The 18,118-nt window shown below is 48.6% G+C and overlaps 1 protein-coding gene across 1 annotated transcript in view; it reads left to right on the top strand.

The window, feature by feature from the left end:
• The window catches only part of RGS9 (regulator of G protein signaling 9), a 956,925-nt gene that overhangs the window by 348,008 nt on the left and 590,799 nt on the right, over positions 1 to 18,118 (top strand). The window contains exons 5-6 of the mRNA XM_086930945.1: positions 2,205 to 2,256; positions 7,626 to 7,684. Of these exons, the coding sequence (XP_086787071.1) occupies positions 2,205 to 2,256; positions 7,626 to 7,684 (111 nt within the window). The remainder of the gene's footprint in view (positions 1 to 2,204; positions 2,257 to 7,625; positions 7,685 to 18,118) is intronic.

Genomic DNA, 18,118 nt, shown 5'->3' with positions numbered 1-18,118 from the left:
GTGATCACAGGACGAAACGACTCTTTGAAAATGAAATAAGTGAATGAATGAGTAATTCAGAGAAAAATAGACACTATTTCCAGCTAATTGTCTTTTTGCTGATTCTGGTGCTTCTTGGTTGTTTCCTACGCTTGCCACTAAAGCGTCAGTAATATTTGTGGCTTCACATTGCAGCCTGTGGGCTCATAGACTCCAGTAAGGAAAAGTTGAGCACAGGTTCCTATATGCCACTGAAATGCAGTCTGGATAATGGTTTGCCAAAAGATAGATTGACAGCAGAGCCAAGAGTTAAATTTAAAATTTGATGTAAGTATGAAAGCCACCTGAGGCGCTAGACCTGACAATCTAGCCAAAGGCTGTGCTTCTACCGACCATATCCGAACCCACATTCAACAGACCAGCGCCTTCTCCTGTACACCCTTCGAGGCTGGACTTCCAGGCACCAGGTGGTGGAATGGCGAAGTAGAATGATACCTCGGTTGCATGAAAAAAGAAAAGACCTGGCAATTCCCTGCTAATGCTCAACCCTTAATTTAGTATCTTGCTGAGAATTGAGGAGAACATGTGACCCAGTGCCATGAATACTGTAAGTAACTGAGGATATCATGAAAAATAAAAAAATAAACACAAAATAGGGGCAAACAATAGAAATTCATTAAATGTGAACAATTATCGAAGGGGAGGAGTGGTAACACCTTTCTCAGCATATGCATGAGCCCAAAGCATATGGCGGACAGAGTAGTTGCTTGCTGCAAAAAGCTAAGGTTGGTGTCCAGCCAGATGCCTAGACTCTTTCTATGGAACGCCCCAACCAAAGTCCCATATAAAGAGTCTAGGCATCTGGCTGGACACCAACCGTAGCTTTTTGCAGCAAGCAACTACTCTGTCCGCCATATGCTTTGGGCTCATGCATATGCTGAGAAAGGTGTTACCACTCCTCCCCTTCGAAGCTCGCAGAATAATGGTGCAAGCCATCATTTTGTCTCGTTTGGACTATGGGAACTCCCTATATTTAGGGGCTCCCACCTCCACAATAAGAAAGTTGCAGGTGACACAAAACGCCGCAGCCCGCCTCCTGTTAGGCCTCAACAAACGGCAATCAGCGACCTTGGCCCTGAGGAAACTGCACTGGCTTCCTATTAAAGCCAAAGTGTTGTTTAAATCTCTGTGTATCATGCACAAAGCCATGTGGAAGACTGCCCCTACTATGATCTGCTCCCTGGCAAAACCTTACCTTCCTCACAGATCACTGCAATTTAGCACTGCTTTCCTGGCTACTGTCAATAAGATCAGACGCACCAGATGGGGTGGGCGTTCCTTCTCTTGGAATGCCGCGAAGGAATGGAACTCTCTGCCCACTCTCCTTCGCAGTGAACCCAGCCTTCTAAAATTTCGGAAGGATTTGAAAACTTATCTGTTCATTTAATTTTCTTCCTTTTTAATAGTATGACTGTACACTGCGCTACGAGGCCTCCGGGTTGTTTGCGCTTTATAAAACCCGATTAATAGTAATAATAATAATTATAGATATCAAATTCTAGGTTAAACCCCTAAAAGTGACAGATCGCTAATATTGCTATATTCCACGGGTGCCCTCTAAGAAGAGTTCAAAGTGCAAAAATTGCCTCTCCCATTCCTATAGAGCAATATTGTCAGACTGAGTTTTAGGGAAGGGTAGGGTTGCGGAAGTGAGATGGCCCAAGGGGTGGATGGGGTAAGTAAGGAGAGACATGACACTGGCCTTCCTGCCCCCTTGTTGGCTCTGGGCATCAGTTTTCTGACTATGGGCATTACATCTTTTTTTGTAGGAAACGGAGGGGCATTAGAAACCCGATGACACCTTAGCTTTCACTTTTTCCAACCAATACAATTTTGCTCAGCTTTGTCTAACTGGTTCACTAAATTGAATAACGAGTGTTACTACTACCAAATGCATAGCGTCTCCAATGACCTGGAGTAATCTGGTACCCCTGCAACTTGTCGCATGTGGCTCGAGACTCAACACTAACCTCATGAAGATTGGGAAACAACTAAAAGCCTGGCTCCTTACATTTTGAATGTTTGTTAAATTCCATCTCAGCAGTGTAGTTGTGCAAATTCTGCAGAGGCAAGAAGCTTTTGTGATTGTTGTTCTAAAAAGAAGTTTAACATAAGAATATACCTACTGTGCATTAACATAAGTTGTTGTTTTCTTTATTCTATAGACACCCTATTTCTGGCCAACACAGCAGTGGCCAGCAGAGGACACCGACTATGGTGAGTGAGAAATGTGGCAGATAAACTATGTATAAAACATTGATGTAGACATTAAGGGGCTCACTTTTGTGCCGCCGGTGCATCACTTTTTGTGATGCACCAGCAGCGTAAAAAAAAATGCACCATGTTGCAGCATATTTACAAAGTGCTGCATCTAGGTAGATGCATCATTTTGTAAACCCCTGCGCCACATTATACCTGTGTCAGGTATAATGTATGCAGGGTGGGCGTTCTGACGCAAGTAAGCCCCGTAGAAGTGACACAGTGAAATCTATGAGATTTCACTACGTCCCTTCTAAGATACAAATGCATCAATATCTTAAGCCTGCCTCACAGAAGGCATAGGACTGACGCAGGCACATTTGAAATGGGACTTGCCCATGTGAAATGACCTATTGATGGAGTTGTGTCACTTTTGTGACACACTTTAGCAATGTGTCAATTTTGCGCCTACAGATGCGTCAGAAATGCTCACGTATCTGTAACTCCTTGTGACATGATGTGTCATACCGTTAATATGACGCATCCAGCATGTCGCAAGGAGGGCGCAATGAAAAGTGACGCATTGTTGTTTTCACGCAGGGATGCATTACTTTTTATAAATGAGGCCCTAAGGATCATAGAAAGAATTGCTAAAAAGCCCGGGGCAAAACGTGCCCATACCCATGCCTTCTCTTGATATACAGATGCTACATGGTTTTTTACCATGGCTTTTCTGTAATTACTACTCAGAATCATTGTTTGTATTAAGTTTCTGCTCATGGCAAGACCTAAAATGTGGTTTACACACTCAGTGCTGGCGCTACCATAAAGCACTTTTTGGTAGCTGGCTTATTGGGTTAAAAGGGAGAGGTGGCGGATTATGCTGGATTGCAGCTGAGAGTTGAAAATGCAGCCTTTATTCTGGGAAAGAAAGCATGAAGACATCAAAATGCTGTTTTGCTCTAGGCATCTAAAATGCTTGTACCTTTCTGTACACAATAGCGAACCAATCACCTCTTTTTGCTGCTTATGCATCTTCTCATGCACACAAATATTCCTATGCACTACCCTTATTGTTTTGTCAGAGATAATACTCTGAGATCTGTCTTCTGTATAATGACATTTATAACCTCACGACAGCCCAGAGTAGGACCGCCTCCAGTTTTTACCAGATTTGAAGTGTAATAGCACTTCCAGCTTTATTGGAAGACTTATTTCATTCAATAAATACCGCCAATAGGCTTTTGTTTAGGCTTCTTCAGCCACTGGTGTATTTCGCTCAAGATCTTTCAACCATCAGCTTGAGCCATTGTCAATCACATCTTGAATCAGCCAAGACTATTTTAGTCTATATTCTTTCAGTTGACTGTTTGGTTGTGTTCTGCCGTCTCCATTGGAATACACAAGGGACTATTTTACATATCATTGTACACAAACATTTCATTCTATAGCTCATATGAGTATCGTATACACAAAGCAACCTCTATTAGATCTAGCCTCATAAAAAAATCCCCAAAAATCATAATAAAAATAAACACAGACATATATCCATACATTATCTTCATCAGCCATCTTCCTCCATTAGTTTGTTGAAGTGTCATTCACACTTTACTTCCACCTTCCACAGCATTTGACTTGGGGCAGTGTGTCAGTCAACTCCAGCCAATGGCTTTCTTCACTGTGAGGGACGATCTTTTGTTGGTGCACATGTACACATCTGCCAAACATACATCTAGTTTAATATCAAGGATAGTAGGCCAGTCTCTAATTTAAATTCTACTCCCAGTTCACGATCCTTTTAATTTTTTTGTGAGATGGGTCATTTTTTCTTTTCTCTTTTTGCAGTATTAGCCAGCCATCTTAAGAACGCCCCATTTTTACATAAGCATTAGCTTTTTTTTTTTTTACATCTTGTGCCAATTGCAGGTGTTTGCATGAACAAATTAAAAGAAAAGGCCACAGGATTACCAGGGCCAGACCCAGAGGTTTTGTCATTGCTTGTTTTGATTGTTTTGCACTGCACCATGCATTTTGCTTTTGTCTCTGCTCGAGCGCGGGCATCCAGCCATTTGACTTTGCCAAAGAAAAGTTCTGTCAAGGAAATGCAAGTCTGCTGCACAATGCGAATATAACCCTCCTTTTTTGGTCTAGCAGCAGTGTTCGCGCAGCAAGAGTCCTTTTGACGGGGTTTCAAAAATGGACCCTGGAAATGAACACGCTTGTGCATGTGAGGAGGCTGGGTATCTTTCTAACTTCTTGCAATTCATTTTGAAGTGTGTGAAACATCTTGTAATACTTCCAAGGAAGAGGGGGAGCGAGAAGGTTAAGCTTGCTTTCACTACACTTCCTATCTATTTTATCTATAAATCCATGAGAGGGAACCCACTTGCATTCTTTACAAAAGTCTCCCTTAGTGATCTACTAGGGACATCCCCATTTTGTTAAAAGGACCCTTACGATTAGGGTTAGCCAGTGGCATGCTTCCTCCTTAGGTCCTCACTTAGGGTGGGCTCAATGTTAAAAAATAATGTAGCACTTTCTGTGTTTTCCTGGAGTAGTATCTGGGGCTAAAATAGACTTTAGGATTCCAGTATGTTCTAATCCTTTCATTCTTTCTGGATCCTTAGGGAAGATTAAAAACTGGCAGTTCGATGTGTATGGAGTTACTATGGGCATCTCATCAACCAAGGTTTACATCTTTCAGCCACTCATTAAATATCTTACGGTCAAATTACTTTCTTCATGACCAACAAGATTAATAGATCCCTCCTATTGCTGTCTATTCAGATTGTTATTTTGGTGTATCCTGCAATATTTGTGCTTGAAATTAATTCAATCTAATTCATGCCTCATTCATACTTGCATGCCGTGCTTGCTGACCATACTGCATATTCTTGTCAGTTGGGAAGTGTCTCAGAGCTTATATCCATGGCGCTCGAATTATGTGACAGAAGAGGGCCAAATTATGCAGCAGGGTTGAATAAATTATGCAGCAAGAAAAGGCAAATTATGCTGCATAACGCAGCACATTTTGTAACAGTATTACTTCATTTAATCATTTACAATCTTTTGGCATTGGTTAAACCTCATAAGTACCAGTTTATCATCCAAATATATCAATAAGCAACAGAAAGGCTTTGCAAAGAGCCTTCCACTGTGCGGCAACACAGTTCATTGCATTTCAAGTAACTTTTGAACCGTTTGAGCTGGGAACAATAACAAATTGTGAAAATATGCAGATTTTGTAGAAGAAGATGGATTATGTGGAAACTGCTGCAAATGTCGAATTTTGCGAAAATTGCCACACAATCACATAATTCCAGTAGCCCTGCTTATATTTCGGCTCTATAGAACCTTAGAGTTGGGCAAACTCTGCCGTCATACATTCGTAAAGGTACACGTTTGCCTAGAACCTACTCACGTCCTACTGGCTCTGCATGTTCAATTTGAAAATATCTTGATCAACTACTCAGTAACAGAACTTATGGAATAGATAGAGCGGCCTGTACGTATATTGTTGTCCTATCGTGGCCTATTTGTTTAACATCTTTGAGGTTGCCCCAGTGCAAGATCTTGCCAGTGCGACAGCAGTGAGAGTGCACTTGGAAAACAAAGACACACCATTATGTCAAGGTTCATGTGACTTGAACTTGTTTCGCAGGACTCAGTCCACAGCAGTGGTCTAATGCCCACAATGAAAGTAACAGGGGGAAACATGCTATGCAGCACGAATGCTTTGCAACACTATTTCTCAGATGAGTTTACTTCCCTTTATTGTTTTGTACCCATGAAGAGCAAGAGTTGACCTAATGTAACCAGGACTCAGATATGATATGCATTTTTGCAGAGGAGCTGGAAGGAAAAACAAGCACAAAAAAAAAGAAACTCTGGGAAGTATATGGTTATAACATTGCTCGCTCAGCCATCACTAGATATACATGTTTGCATTTTGGTTATTTAAGTTAAATGGTGTATCTTGCCTGATTCTCTTCCACTACCACCACTGCTCTTTCTGAGCTATAGCTCTCTCCACTTTTGTTTCTTTTGATGCCTTTAGACCTTTCGACTGTCCTGAACAAAAAACCCTGTAGGGAAGAAGAACTGAGGTACTTGTACCGCGGCCATAAGTCCATTTAAGGTTTGTGTCTGCAGGGCCAAAAGAACACAGCCAACGTAAACATAACTGTCCACCCACTTTAACTAGAGTGGGTGGACCGGCACTTTGCCAGACAGGGTACTTCGGCACATGTATGGCATAGTGCCCTATTCTGTAAATACTAAAGGAGGGTGTTAGATTGGCATTACTACCTGAAGTCTATCATCACCTGGCTACTCATCCAGTCAGCTAATTCGCACACTGTGTCGTGCTCCCACTCTCCAGAACATTCTCCTGACATTCAGCTCCATTCAAACATGAAAAATGATGGCGAGGGGGGTCCACGTGTTACCGGTATGTCATGAAGAGGTGAAGGTGTTCAAAATATTTGGGAGGTGGATTAGGTATTTAGCTTTCTTTTCAAACTGTTTCTAATTTAGTGATTGAACTTAAGGGTGCTCCTGGTGGAACTATGCATTTGCTGACAGAGTGACATGGGCACAGATGTACAGTGAAACATGGATCCTGCAAGGCTTCAATTGCCCATAGGAGTCAGTTCCCTGACGACTAGAAAAGTGGGAGCATCTCTGCTATGGGCAACCTGGAAGAATCTTCCATGGGCTAAGTGATCATTTGTGAAGTGATCTTCTAAAGGCACTATGCTGCACAGAAGAGGTGGAGAAAGAGGTTCTTTGATAGTGAAAACATGAGACTAAGATAGAGGGTCTACAGTTGTCTTCATGAAAGACACTATCATCGCTTTGGCCTATCAATAGTGCAGTTTGAGTATATGACCTTAGGGGTCTGACTGGCAGGTAATGAATGAGGAAGCAGGATGGGTAATGGGGATACCAGGAGAACCAGCAAGGATGATGCTGTATCCTCTGAGGTAAACTCAGTAGAGCAGCTTCAAATGTTCTGTGAAGCATAATGGACTTCAATCCATTCTTACTAAATAGGTGGAACACACGGGAACATGCCCATCTTGTGGGCAGAATTCCGTTCTTCCGTGCTTCTCCTGGTTTGCAGAATCATATTGCAGTGATTATACCTATCTGATGAACTTATGGAATCTGCAGAGCTTCGATGATTCAGGATCAACCACACATGGACTACTCAATAAACTGCGAGTCTCTTTCGGAGTATTCTCTGAGAATTGCACTTCGCCGTCTTGCACAAAAATGATTAGCCGCAAAGTTTAGTATGTGATGAGATGAGAGCCAGCAAATGTTGTTCCCTTTTTTTGCTCACTTTTGCAAAATGTAAAACTTGTTGTTTTTTTCTTTTCTAGCAATTTACTTGGCGAAGAAAAATATTCGGAAAAAAGGATTTTTAGAAGAATATGAAAAGGTACAGTACAAGCATATTTATCCCTTACAATGTAACATTTATCTTCGTGCAATTGTTATTAGTAGTCACTTCCATGTAGAGAAAATCAACTATGGAGGCTCCCATGGTGCACCTATGTTCATTATAGTAACAGAATGTTGAGTCCTAAATATTGTGCACAAACATTTTGTATCAATATTATCGACAACAAAAATATTGAGATTTAAACCAATTGTGCCGTACGATTAACCAGAAGGGTCATTATCAGGATCTGCAGGTATTGGGTGACAGCCTGTACATTTCTTTGTATGTGGATAATATACTGTTGTACACAAAGGTGGAACTTCTGATTTGAAGGGGGCAGTGGCAGCTTTGTCAGATTTGGGGCGTTTGTTGGTCCTGGAGGTTTACTGGCATAAATCCGGTACATACCCACTGTGAAATGATGCGGGCAAAGTCTGGTTTAATACAGCAGTGTCAAGGATTCATTGGGAACCAGTTACTATGCGTAACCTGGGAGTCACCATTTACTGTTCTGAAGAATTGCTTTACGAAGGGTATTTTGCTGAGGCTGTCGCTGCTCGTAGGCGGACAGTGTCCTATTGGTGTACTTTGCTATTGTTGGTCAGTGGGAGGATAGCCGTCTCTGAGATGGTAGTTCTGCCACGGTCTCTATACTTGTTGGTGGCCCTGCTGGTGGTGCTCCGACAGATGTTTTTTGAGGACTTTGATAGTATTCTTCTTACCTTATATTGGGGATCCTCGAGGCATCGAGTGGTACTGTGGAAATTGCATTTGCCAGTTGATGAGGGTGTTTTGGCGACACCGGATTGTGAGCTTTATTATCTAGGTCAGCTGCAATGGGTGGCTCTGTGGTGGTCAGTATTTTGGGATTTGGCGGGACAACGAAAACATGGGTTACTGCTCAAAGCTCATCTGACTAGAATTTTATTAAAACCTGTACAATGGGGCGTGGCGGGAATGTGTTGGTTAGACCAGTTACAGAGAACGTGCACCAGGACCCCGTAAACCTGCAAACTTCCCTTGATGATGGTTCGGTACTGGCAATATCTGGGAGGTTGGGTTAGCATCCACCAGTGGAAGGAGATGGTGATTGCTGTACTGTGTGATCTGTTTGCAAGGAGGGTGAAGTTAGTTTCTTTCTGGACCTGAAAGAGACATATGACATTCCGGTGGGTCACTTCCTGCTGCATGGTGACTTGCTGGGAAGGGTGCGTGAGTGGTGGGGGTGGGGTTCCGTGGAACCCCAGAACATTAGTGCTTGCAGTACTTATTCCTAATATAGGGAAGAATGAGGGCGAACACACAGCTCTATAGGGCTCCTCTGAAGGATCTCAACCAGATTTGTCTCCACTGCGCCAGTAGCGTGCACTAGGTGGAAACAGATACAAAATTAGTAAAGGGGACTGTTGCACCTCCCCATTGGCATTGGTACTTGTCTTTCATGGGGGCGTGGCTTGGGCGCCGATGGCGATGGTCGCCTGAGAGCTCGGCTCCGGGACTAAGCCCGAGATTATCCTGAAAATCGGTGGCTGAGGGGCACCCCAAACCCCGCAATCGGTTGTGCGAGGCGACGACACCCTGCCGGGGGCCTTAGTGGAGTTTGGACGGGGACTGCTCTGAAGAAATGCCGAAGTTTGCGGAGTGGCGGAATGCGACCCAACATGGCGCCCGGATTCCTTTGTCCCCTCGATCGGAGCTACTGAGCTGAGGAGGATTCGCGGATGTCGGCTGGCACCCGGCTTCATCATCCTCGGTTGTTTTGGACAGTGGACATTGACGGGCTCAGACTTTATGCAACGGGTTCACACTCGATTAGACGACTGGGCGGGTGCCCACGCACTGGAGGGCACCGGGTGTGGGAGCCTTCGGCTACAGGTGGTGGCCCGCATCGCAACTCCGCAGCCAGATACGTCCTCCCGGCCAATTCAACTACATGGGAGGCGCGACACTCTGGCGCCACGGAACAACCGAGGGAGTTGGTGGCCCTCACCCGGGAGCTATAGTGGGTGAACGGGCCTGCCCGTCCAGGCGACGGTCGTCTCCGCCCCCTCACCGGTGCCCTCGGACGACGTGGCGGTGGTGTGAGCCGAGGCGGCGGAGCCCCTACAGGCACTGGAGAAGGAGATCGCCCAGACCCGATGTGAGACGGAATTCCCGGGAAGGTCGCGATCGACTCCTGTACGCGGAGACACTTACTCCGGGACACCTACGGAGAGCCCCCGGCAGCATGGGGAAACCCAGAGGAGCCAAGGGATCCACCCAGACCACCTCGGACTCTGAAGCCCAGGACAAGGAAGAGCAAGGAGACCCCAAAAGACCTGATGGCGCTCCGCTGCAGCAACAGTTCGACCGAATACTGGAGGCGATAGAGGCTACTCGGTCGGCCCTCCAACAGGACATTGCTCAGGTGGCTACAGGCCTGGGCCTCCTTAGGGCGGACCATGGTAAACTCTCGGACCGGGTCAAGGAGGTGGAGGGCACGGTGAAAACTTTGGAACCGGCGCAGAGAACCTTAGCTGCGACGATAAAGGATGCCATGTCCCGAATCGAGACCCTCGAACGGAGGGCGGAGGATGCGGAAGGCCGCAACAGAAGGAACAACATCCGAGTGGTGGGCCTGCCGGAAAAAATCGAGGATGGTGATATGGTGCGATACTTGGAGACCTGGCTCCGAGACACGGTGGTCCCGGAGGGGCTGTCCTCCTTCTACACTCTGGAACGGGCCCACAGAGTTCCAGCACGACCCCTACAGCAGGGACGCACTCCAAGGCCGGTGGTGGCGCGGTTGCTACATTTTCGGGACAGAGACTTGATCCTAAACACCGCCAGGCACAATGGTCCGTTCCAGGTCGCGAACAGTCAGGTGAACATCTTCCCTGACTATACCTACGAGACGCAACGCAAGCGGTTCTCCTTCCTGGCGGTTAAGCGTGAACTCAGAAGTGAGGGCATCCAATATTCCCTCCTATTCCCCGCGAAGCTCCGCGTCATTGTCGACGACAAAACCCAGTTCTTCGACACCCCGGAGGAGGTCTGTAACTGGCTCGAACTGTATCGGACAGGGAAAGATGGTCTCGGCGCCTCGACCCAACGGGAGGATGAGCCGGAACAAAGGAGGCGATCCAAGAGAGTCAGAAATCGCCGCGGCCGCACGGGAGGGCCATCGACTGCGGAGACATCATCGGAGCGGAGGGGAGTGTTGGAGGTTCTGTCGGAACTATCGGGAGCAAGAGATGAAACTCTCGAGGTGGAGGAAGAAAACCCGGGTGCCCAGGGGGCACCATCGGACTCGGAGGATTCAGTGGCAGACAGTACCCATACACCGGTGATCACACCGAAGTCGGTGGAGGACCTCTTAGACGGACAAGGGTGACGGGGTACGCTGCCTTGTTTTGGGTGGGGGCCCGGCAGGGGGGAGGCGGTTGCCGTTCTTTATTGCTGACAACGGAGGAGGGAGGGTTGGGGGGCCTCTGCTCTTGCCCCAGGAGGGTTTGATACCGGGGGGGGCTTGCTATAGTCCTGGTAGCCCGGGCGACGAGGGCCCACTGCCTCCGCCCAGCCCGCACCTGGCCCATAAGGCCTTCCTACGGTGGCGACCGTGGGACTAGGGGAGGTTTTGGGGTTAATACACGCCGAGGTTTGGATGGGATCTAGATGGTGCAGTTTGGGTCCTGTTCTGGGGGGGTTGGGGGGGGGCCTTGTTGGTTTTTGGGTGGTTTGGTTTTGGTTGGGGAAAATGGCCGCCATCAGCGCTGAGTGGATTGATGCTTTTTCTTTGGGGGGACCCAAACGGGAAGACTGTGCAAGAACACTATGGGACAATGGCTGATGTTGCTAACTTGAAATGTGTTACTTGGAACGTGAGGGGGCTTCACACTATGTCCAGGCGCCACAAGGTCCATGCTTATTTAGTGCGTAGGGGAGTGCAAATGGCGCTGCTGCAGGAAACGCATCTGAACAAGGCGGAAGGGGCGGCGCTTCAGCGTAGGTGGCGAGGGCAGGTCTTCTCCACGGCGTACTCTGCTTATGCCAGGGGGGCGCTAATATGGATTAGGGCAGGAGTCCCCTTTCAGGTCACGAGGACAGTGTTGGACCCAGAGGGGCGTTTCGTGGCCATCTCAGGCACCCTAGGAGGGAGGGATCTGAACGTTTGCTGTGTGTATGCTCCTAATGTTGACCAGACTGCCTTCCTTTCCGGGTTATCGGGCTCGCTGGCCCACTTTTTTGCCGGGCCCCTCCTGCTGGGGGGAGACTTTAACTCCGTAGTAGATGTGGACATGGACCGCTCGCACCCCCCGCTCCCCGATTCCCCGGTCCGGCGTACGGCCAAGGGTCGTCAGGATTGGCAGACCCGCTGGGGTTTGACGGACATTTGGAGGGCGCATCACCCCGCGACTAGAGATTATTCATACTTTTCGAGCCTCCATGAGCTACATGTCAGGCTAGATGGCTTTCTTGGTTCGCCCGAACTAGTATCGGCAGCGGTCCGTTCGGAGTACCTATCGCGGACCATCTCGGACCATAACCCCCTCCTGCTGGACGTTCGCTGGTTCCCCGGGACGCCGGCAGTACCCACCTGGAAGATGCGCCCCGAGATCCTCGAGGACAGTGTCTTCAAGGCGGACCTAGGGGAGAAAATCGCGGATTATTTTGCGTCCAACGGCGGTTCCGCGAGTACTAGGGCGTTCGAATGGGACGCTTTTAAGGTGGTGGTGAGGGGCTACTGTATCTCTAAGAAGGTGGGCATGAGGCGTGTTATCCTGGCAGATTTAGATACAGCGGACCGGGCACTCCGCGAACTTGAGGTTAGCCGTCCCGGGCACCCGGAATTACAAACGCAAACGGTAGAGGCGAGGGAGAAGGTAGCGGTAGAGGTCGAGCGGCTCCGCTGTTTTGATTATAAGGCCTATACGGTCCGGTCTATTGCGGAGGGAGATAGGTCAAGTGCGTTGCTGGCGTGGTTGGCCAACCCCACGCGCCAGTCCCAGACAACGACGAACATGCGTAGGGCAGATGGGACCGAGGTTTGCACCCAACCGGAGATTCTTAGTTGCTTCCGGCATTACTACGATAGTTTGTACCGTAGTCGCTCCGCGCGTGACCCGGATCGGCTTGACAACTATCTTAGCCCACTGGAACTCCGCACAGTAGGACAGGAAGTGGCTGAAACCCTGGGATCCGATATCGACTTAGGGGAGATCCGCGGGGCCATCAAACGGATGGCGAGAAACAAGACCCCGGGCCTAGATGGCCTCCCAGTGGAGTTCTATGCAGCTTACGCTGACCTCTTGGCCCCTCGGTTACTAGTGGTCTACAGGGAGGCGAAGAGATTGGGTCGTCTCCCTGGCTCGATGTGTGAGGCGTTGGTGGTTCCTCTCCTCAAACCGGGCCGGGACTCGTCCGACCCGGGGTCTTACCGTCCCCTATCCATGCTGACGGTGGACTACAAAATATTGAGCAGCATCTTAGCCTCGAGGCTGCTGGGACATATGAGTTCCCTAGTACATGAGGACCAAGCCGGTTTCATCCCACGGCGGAATACAACTATGAACATCCGACGGTTGTTCCGCTTGCTTGGGGAACCATTTGCGGAAGCCCCGTCCCCGGTGGTCATGTCGGTAGACCTGGAAAAGGCTTTTGATAGCCTGGAATGGGACTACCTATGCACGGTATTACGGAGATTCGGCCTCGGGGAGGGATTTGTCAAATGGACCGCAGTCCTCTACGCTTCCGCTTCGGCCAGGGTTCGATCGGGCCCTTTGATTTCGTCGCGATATCCGGTGGAACGGGGCACGCGGCAGGGATGCTCTTTATCCCCGCTTCTTTTTGCACTAGCGGTAGAGCCGCTGGCGATGCACCTCCGCTCAGGAGCCCACTACACGGGCTTATGGACGGCGGCGGGCCCGCATTATGTCTCGCTCTATGCGGACGATCTGTTGCTCTTCCTGGAGGATCCGGTCGACGCTTTGCGGGGAGCGGAAGTAGCGCTAACGGAGTTCGGAGCAGTCTCGGGTCTCCAAGTGAACTGGTCTAAGACCTGCCTCTTCCCAATGCGCAGGGGCACCCCCGCTCCTACGCTAAGTAAGGAGATCAGGTGGGAGCCCGACTGCTTTAAATACCTCGGGGTATTTGTGTATCATGACCAACCCGACCTCCTAGATGGGAACATTGCCCGTTGCATGCGAGCGCTCCGAGGCTGCATGGACTTCTGGGCCACGCTGCCGCTCTCAGTGGCGGGACGTATTGCCCTGCTCAAAATGGTGGCGCTCCCCCGGCTATTGTACTACTTCCGAACCTTGCCGATTTGGGTCCCACCGGCCACGTTTCGTCGCCTGCGTTCTATGGTGATCGGGTTCCTCTGGGGAACGGGCCGGCGGCGGGTGGCCCTCAACACCCTGATGAGGCCAAAGGACGAGGGTGGGCTTGCTGTGCCGGATTTCGAGAAGTACTACCTGGCGGCACAGCTCCAGACCTACACCCAGGAGATAGCCAGGGAATTCAGAGGCCCGGAAGACGGAAGGGGGACGGGTATGGCCAGGCACATCCTCTCCTTTATCGCGCTGCGACAACGCTTGATCCTACGGGACCTATCGATGGAGGAGCGGACTATCCGACTGTGCTGGAACCGGGCTCATGCTAGAGGCCACTCACGGAATCCATATGCACCTGAAATACCGTTGGGGATGCTGACGGCCCTCCCCCACGGAGGGGATTGGTCACGATTGGCGGACTGGGAGGACTCAGGTTTACAGCTCGTCGGGGACCTGTATGAAGACGGAGCGCTCTTGTCCTTTCAGGATCTCATTGACCGCTTTGGGATCTCCAGGGGCGACTTTCTGCTGCATTCGGCCATTGTGCGAGCGATCCAGGCGCACTGGCAGAACGGGATAGAGGAACCCCAATTATCTCAGGTATGCCAGTACGTGATGATGTCGGCGGGCACGGTGAAGGCGGTCACTTGCCTCTACGGCAGGTTGATCGCCGAGGGGTTGGTTCCTCTCACCACATTGAAATCCCGCTGGGAGGAGGACATTGGTAGGAAGATACCGGAGACGACCTGGGCCCAGCTGGTGAGGCGTGCCTGGAAGGGTACACGCAGCGCCCGTTTCCAACTGGTCCACTATTATGTTCTCCACAGAGCGTACCTGACCCCGGTAAAGATCAGGCGTTATTTTGCCACGGCTTCAGCAGAATGCCCTAGGTGCCCGGCTCAGGAGGCGGACCTTTTACACATGCTATGGGCCTGTCCAGGGCTGACGTCCTACTGGCAGGAGGTAGAGGCGACCTTAGAGGAGGTGACGGGGAGGCATCTATCATTCGATGTGGCGGTGGGGCTCTTGCACTGGTTCCCCCACACCCCCCGGAATAAAATCTCCAGTAAATTCATTGACCTGGGGCTCCTACTTGCTAAGCGAGAGGTGACCAGGAACTGGAAGGCACGGGCTGGTCCGGCAGGCAGCAGATGGCACAGTGAGCTTTTGAAGTGGGCGGCGGGTGAGAGCGCGCTGAGATACCAGCTGGCTTGGAGGCAGGGTAACGAGAAGGCGCAGGAGGCCGCGTTAGAGTGGGAAACGCTGGTGCAGGCCCTCAGAGATTATTGTACCCCCAGCGACTCCGATTGTGATGAGGCAACTCGCCCCGAGTCCCGATAAACATCAGCATTGATAGCACTATTACCTTCACCGTGGGTCAAGCAATGGATCCTACGTTGATGAGCTCCCTGGCGCTGATGGTGGGGGGGGGGGGGGGGGAGAGTTCCGTAGTTAATGGGCAGTTCAAGGGGGGGGGTTACTGTGGGGGTTTTGGGTTTGTTTAGAAAAGCAGAAGACGGACAGTGTGTCATCCGGACCAGCTCCAGCATTCTACTGACCCCAGCTTATTTGCCGCCCGACCCCAGGGATATGGGCTAATTGGCTGTGTACAAACGTTATGGAGGGGGATCAGTGGGCTTTTTGTTGTACATATCGTTCATAACACACTGCTGGTCGATACTGTATTGATTTACTGATTCCTGCAATAAAAATATATTTAAAAAAAAAAAAAAAAATTGGTACTTGTCTTTCATATTCCATGTAGCAGGTTCCACGTATTGCTCTACGTTCAACACCCATTGATGTGGTTACCTCTACAAGGAAAATAGAGAGATGTTTTTTGGTGCTACTAAACCCTAAGTTAATTTCCCTAAGAAGTGGGACACAAGGAAATTGCGTTTTCAGAATGTGGCAAGTTGACGCTTGTGATTTTGTGACTCGGGAGGGGGGGGGTCCCAGTGCAAACTCAGATAATTAAACAACCAGGTAAATCCCATGCTATCCAGATAAATCACCTGCCTAAATTGAGATTTCAACTTGTCTCTCACTATGTTTTTCAAATTAGCAATTACTTTTGAAATGTATGATCGCGTATAGCCTGTCGTCTCTACTATGGAGAAGCTTTGTTGGCTGTTGGAGATGGCAGGATCTCAATTGCACACACTTTCACAACATTCATTTTCTTAGCTGCGTCAACATGAAACATGGCCTTTTGTTATACTCACAGCTACAATTAGGCTGCATTATTTGATACAAAGGTTACTGCAGTTTTACTGTATCATTGACTACAGTGTTAGGATCCAGCCTTCTATATCTCTAAGGTGTGCACAGGGTTGTGTGGTCGTATAACTAGTTATAATGTTTCAGCAGATAACCAGTGATTGAAGAATCTTTTCTAAAATCTGCGGTGTTGTGTAAGTTTAATGCGCATAACAATGGCTTGTGTGCATACTGAGAACTGCACTTGTCGTTAGCTTGAGTTAGACATCAGGTAGGCATCAGTTATAGTGGTGAACCGAAAAAGCTGTCCATATGCAACATTGTCTCAATGCTATTTGTCTATTTGCCTTGCAACAAATGTTGGGCCTTTTTGTTCGTTATTAGGCCTAGGCAGAATTTCGATTGGGCTATAGTAATCAGAGCAATTTCAGCAATTCCGAGTTACTCTTTGTTGCAGAATTACTGATAATTCCACGGTTACTTCTCCTGGCGTAATTAAGAGTTATTTGGGGCAGTCGCAGATGCTCCCATGAAGCAGTAGTGTAGGGGAGGGGGCAAGGGGGGAAGAGTAGGGTACAAAAAATAAAAAAAGATCACTTACCTGGCTGTCAGCTGGCCGGTGGGCCGGCCGCCGCCTCTCTTCTGTCCCCTTCCTGGCTTCTATTCATATAGGAAGGAGAAGCTCCCATGCTCCCCATAGCCAATCACAATGCTGAAATGCATCGTTGTGATTGTTCTGAGAGCTGTGGTTCAGCGCTCGGCCAGGGAATGGGAGCCTGGGCATGTTCTACACCCAGGCTGTAATGCTGTAGAGGGCTGGCCAACCAATCATGCGCACTTAGGAGAGTGCCAGCACTACTCCCCCAGGGGCTGCCCAGCCTAGCCCGCCCCATAAAACAGCCTCAGCACAGAAAAATAAAATGATAATAAAATTGTGTTATTGATATTTTATTTTTCCTTTTTTGCCTTGATTAAAGACAGTGGGGCGAAGCTCCTCCGCCTTAGCGGAGGAGCCGTCTCGGATTTGGGGGTAAAAAAACCTACAGCTGGAGTCAATTTAGCATTTGCGTTATGTTATGTTATGTTATCTTATGCAGAGGATCACGGGCTGTGAGAGTGCCCTTTTAAAGGTCACCTGAGCCCTACCTACACCTTGTCCGGGCTCTTGATATATCGACCTCCAGGACCTTCACTAGGTTTTAGGGAGGCCCTGGTAGATATGGTCAGCACTTTAGCTGTTCACTCGCTAACTTTACTATTCTTAGGGATTTTAACCTACTTTTAGACAAAGTAGAGAACATTGATATGGCGAACTTTGCGGCTGACCTAGCAGCTTGCCTATTGTTACAGCTAGTAGTGGGTCCTAAGCATACTGCAGGGCATTTATTAGATCCAGTTTTTACTAACATATCCCACATTACAATGCACACACCAATTAGGTTAGGTTAGGTTGGACGGACCATTTTTTGGTTTCTATGTCCCTGCATGATGTCACTCCTGCTCGGACTGAGGGTTAGGTCTCCACCTGCAAATGTCCTTGGCACAAACTAAATTGGGATAATCTGGATGCTTGCCTTTTAGCTTCTTGCCCGAATCTAGCTGAAGATTCTAAGGAAGCTTACAGAGCATTCTCAGAGTGGATAGAGCACCCATTAGATAGCTTAATCCCTATGAAGCGCTCCACCAATCGCAAAACCAAATCACGCCCATGGTTCAAGACTGAACTTTCTGATATGCGCAAGGGGTGCAAGAGATTAGACAGATTTAGAGAAGAGACTTCTGCTCCAAGGCCAAAGTCATCTATCGGGCAGCAATCAAAAGCTACCATAAGGCCATATATCAGGCACGAGCAGCTTTTATCTCCAATCAAATACGTGAAAGCACTAATCCCTCTAAAAGT

The sequence above is a fragment of the Lissotriton vulgaris genome, chromosome 7 (genome assembly GCF_964263255.1).
Source record: "Lissotriton vulgaris chromosome 7, aLisVul1.2, whole genome shotgun sequence".
Lineage (NCBI taxonomy): Eukaryota > Metazoa > Chordata > Amphibia > Caudata > Salamandridae > Lissotriton > Lissotriton vulgaris.
This window is presented reverse-complemented; position numbering and strand designations above follow the sequence as displayed.